General features: G+C 37.7%; 1 protein-coding gene across 1 annotated transcript; it reads right to left on the reverse strand.

The window, feature by feature from the left end:
- Positions 1–956: 956 nt before the first annotated feature.
- Positions 957–1,676, reverse strand: LOC107479673 (uncharacterized). Its single transcript, XM_016099783.1, has one exon. It carries the CDS (start codon positions 1,674–1,676, stop codon positions 957–959), a length of 720 nt encoding a protein of 239 aa, XP_015955269.1.
- Positions 1,677–4,581: the final 2,905 nt, after the last annotated feature.

A 4,581-nucleotide genomic window follows, 5' to 3' on the forward strand; every position in this document is an offset into this window, starting at 1 on the left:
TACACCGTGGACACAGAGATACGTCCCGGTCTTTGATCTTTTGCTGAACCAAGAAGTCCAACAAACCATCCCCTGTTCTAGGATACACAGATCCCATTTGTGACTCGAAATCATCAAGAGCCACATCAAAGCCGTAAGACATCCTCACCATATTCACTCCAAAGCAGGATTCCACATAACTGGCATCAGTTTCGAAGCGATCCACATCAACCTTCATCTCCTTCTTGCCATCATCAAATTTCAAACGTCTTTTCATGTTTGCCTCTTGAATCAAGTCCCAAAAACGGACACAACTATTAGTCAAAGGACTTGTTGCTTGATGAAATTTACAGTAAGGCTTTCCTTTTAAATCTTTTATGAAAAGCAAAGTTCTACCCTCAAGTAAAACCAATTATTTATCTTTAAGCAACACATCGAAAATATAATAAGATTTTGAGATATCAAAACTATATTTCTTTCCACTTTTAAATTTTGAATCATTCGACTTTTCACTACCAGGGAGTTTTTTCAATAAAGAACAAACATATGGAGGGCCTTTCTTAAGTTCGACAAAATCGACTTCTGTTTCGAAATCAATTTCCTCCTCTGAGGATTCCATGGTTACATAAGCAACCTTCTCTTTTCGAGTAAACGGTTTACTTTTCGACCTCTGTTCAGTTCTATGTTTTTTTCTCCTTTTTCATAAGCTCAGTCTGCCGAACCTTTTCAGCCAGGTGAGCCAAGTCAGAAATATGCACATTAAGCAATTTCATGCGCATATAAAATCCTAACCCCATGGTTGCTATTTTCACTATCTCATTTTCAAGTAATGTCACATAGCACCTACTTCTAGTATTTTTTAAACGTATTAAATAGTCATTGATGGTTTCACCATCTTCACGTTTCAAAGCTACTAAATCGGTAACTGCTACGTTTATTTCCCCTCGATAAAACTGAGCATGAAAAGCAGTTTCTAACTAATTCCATGTTGCAATCAAATTTGGTCTAAGATTCGAGAACCATGTAAATGCATTCTTCGTCAATGACGAAGGAAAAAATTTCATTTTCAAATTTTCATCATTGGTTAGGTTCCCAATCTTGACCAAATAACGAGCAACATATTCAGTTGTCGATTCTCTAACTTCTCCAGCAAATTTTGTGGTTATTTTTGGATTTTTCACCTCTCTTGGCACTTCAACCATTTGAACTACTTGGGGAAATGCAGATACAAAATGTGGCTGATTCATAAAACCAACATTCAATCCAACCCGATTTAAAACCTCTTCTACAATTCGAGTGACCTGATAACGATCACCACGTAATCCCTGTAAAACATTATCAGCATTTTCATTTTGATGAACCAGGCGAGGATTTTCTCGATTTGGAATATGATTTTCATTTTGAAAAATATTTTCCATCCCCTCATTGTTCCCTCGAGCGTTATGCCCCTCACCTTCATCATAATCGATGATTCGAGCAATCTTTTCAACTTGTTTGGCCAGACGCTCGAATCTCGATTCATGATCAGCCATCATGGGATTCAAAATTGTAGTCATTTGTTGGGTCAATAAATTGACCAAGTCATGATGACTTTCCTCCACTTGTTGTCGATATACTGCCATTGAATTGGAAGCATTTGAAGTAGAGCCCACATGATACTCACGAGAATATTCAGAGTGTTGTTGTGGGTTTTGCATATTATTTACTCCATTGGTATTCCCAAAGTGGATAGGTGGCATAAATCCACCACCAGTGGGGTATAACCAGTAGGAAGACCATAAGAGGGCCACCCAGCAGTTAATGGAGGTTCATATGGTGGTACAGGACCACGCGGACGAGTATTGCGTCCAACATTTCCAGTTTGAATAGTCGTTACGGCTATACTTTCAGTTCCAATTGCACTCTCCGAATGTGAAGATACATCGGTTTGTGGCATGGATACTGGTATACTATTACCGGTGGATGAACCACCATTCATATTTGACACTTGATAAACCACTATTTTATAGTTTATATTGTGTTTAATTGAGTGGTTTTTATCAAATTCTCACCCACTTATTCATATGAATTACATGATATTACAATTTCTTCCCAAATTTATTCTATGGTTGAAAACTTGCTTCCTAGAGATCTTTTAATTACGTATTTTAATTCTCTTTTATACCATTCGATGCCGTAATCCGTGTGTTAAGTGTTTCAGGCTTCATAGGGCAGGAATGGCTTAGAGAATGGAGAGGAAGCTTGCAAAAAGGGAAGGAGCACAAGAAATAAAGGAGACAACCAGCGAACAGCGACTCGCACGCATGGTAGACGCGTGCGCGCGATTTGGACATAATCACAGCGACGCGTACGCGTGCTTAACGCGTACGCGTGGATTGGAGTTCACGCAAACGACGCGAGCACATTCCTGACACACACGCGTGGAGAGGAAAATCGTCAAACGATGCGTACGTATGACCGACGCGTACACGTGACATGCGCGATCTGTAAAAAATTCAGGAAATGCTGGGGGCGATTTTGGGTCGTGTTTTGACCCAGTTTTCGGCCCAAAAACATGGAATAAAGTCAGGGAACATATAGAGATTCATGATATGAGATCATACACACAATTTTAGGTTTTAGATGTAGTTTTTAGGGAGAGAGGTTCTCTTCTCTCTCTTAGGTTTTAGGATTAGGATTCCTCTTAAAGGATTTAGGATTATTTCTTCTTCACCACAGGTTCAATGTTCCTATTATTCATTTTCTCAATTTGGTTTATGAACTCTTTATGTTTAGATTGATTTTCTATTTAATACAATTTGAGGTATTTTAGATATATCATTTTTATTTAGCTTTATGTATTCTTGGCTTTAATAGATTAATTGGAGACTCTTGAGTTATCAAACTCATTCTGATTAATAATTGTTATCTTTGCTGATTGATTTGAATTCCAATAACTCTAGTCTTTTCTTAGGAATTAACTAGGACTTGAGGAATCAATTTAATTCATTCACTTAACTTACCTTCATAGTTCGAGGTTAATCAGGTGGGAGCAGAATCCAATTCTCATCACAATTGATAAGGATAACTAGGATAGGACATCCAGTTTTCATAATTATTTGCCAAGAGTTTTTATAATTATTAATTTAATTCCTTGCAATGTATTTTCCTTGTTCAACCTTTCAAAAAAACCCAAAAACATACCTTTTTCCATAACCAATAATAAACACACCTCCTTGCAATTCCTTGAGAAGACGACCCGAGGTTTAAATACTTTGGTTATAAATTTTATTGGGTTTTGTTACTTGTAACAACCTAACTTTTTTACGAAAGGATTTTTTGTTGGTTTAGAAGCTATACTTACAACGCGATTATATTTGTGAATTTCTTTACCGATAGAAAACCCGTTCGTCAAAAATGGCGCCGTTGCCGGGGAATTGCAAACGTGTGCCTTATTATTGGTTATTGTAAATATTTTCTTTTTTATTAATTTTTGTTTTTATTTTCTCTCACTACTATGAACTCTCACCCCTTTGGCTATGAGTCTGGTTACAATTATGTTGCAGGAAGAGGAGATTACATTGAAAACATGCATCAAGGTTGGGACAATCAAAGATGGGAGGAGCCACAAGGATTTGATCAACCCTCTTGGCAACAACCACCTCCAATGGACTATCAACAACCATTCTGTGATGTATATTAAGGCAATGGCTATGGTGAGCACTCCTTTGATTATCAACAACCACCACTATATGCCTATGAACCCCCTCCTCAACATAACTTTGAACCACCATACTCACAAGCCCTCTACAACCAAATACCTCCATATGATCCTAACCCATATCCACCATACCAACCACCTTATGAGCCATACTTAGAACCACCATCTCAATATACACCATGTCCATATCCATCAATCCAAGAGCACTATGATCCTATTTATGATAGCCGAGCGCAACAAGAATCAAAGGATCATCTCAAGAAAACAGTGGAAAATTTCATGCAACTCTTCGCCAACTGGATCAAGCAATCAATCGATTACCTTCCTGACGTTCGAATATTCAAGGAACACCCATGGCTTCATGTGGAGAATCTACTGAAGAACACAGCATGAAGGAGAAGCTAGAAACTCTGGTGGACAATGAGCAGCATGACTTTGTATTGGAACAATTGGAGGAATTCGTAATTGTTAAAGAGGAAGAAGTAGTTGAAGACTTAGGAAATGCGGAACCTCCATGGGAAAGCTCAGTCATAGAGCCCCCTTCTAAGGAGATTGAATTTGATGCTAAGGAGGGTGTACAACTGATAAACCCATATTTTATGATATATTTTGTGCTTAGTTTGAGTGATTTATTCAATCCTTCACCCACTTATTCATATTAATTGCATGATTTTACTTTCCCTTCCTTATTATGTGATGTATGTGAAAAACATGTTTTCTATGCTTTAGAATTAATTATTTTAATTACCTTTATTTCCATTCGATGCCATGATTAGTGTGTTGAGTAGTTTCAGATCTTCTAAGGCAGGAATGACTTAAAGGATGGAAAAGAAAACATACAAAAATGGAAGAACAGCGTAAAACGGAGTTTTGGAGAAACTGGCATCCACGCGACCGCATGG

The sequence above is a fragment of the Arachis duranensis genome, chromosome 3 (genome assembly GCF_000817695.3).
Source record: "Arachis duranensis cultivar V14167 chromosome 3, aradu.V14167.gnm2.J7QH, whole genome shotgun sequence".
NCBI lineage: Eukaryota > Viridiplantae > Streptophyta > Magnoliopsida > Fabales > Fabaceae > Arachis > Arachis duranensis.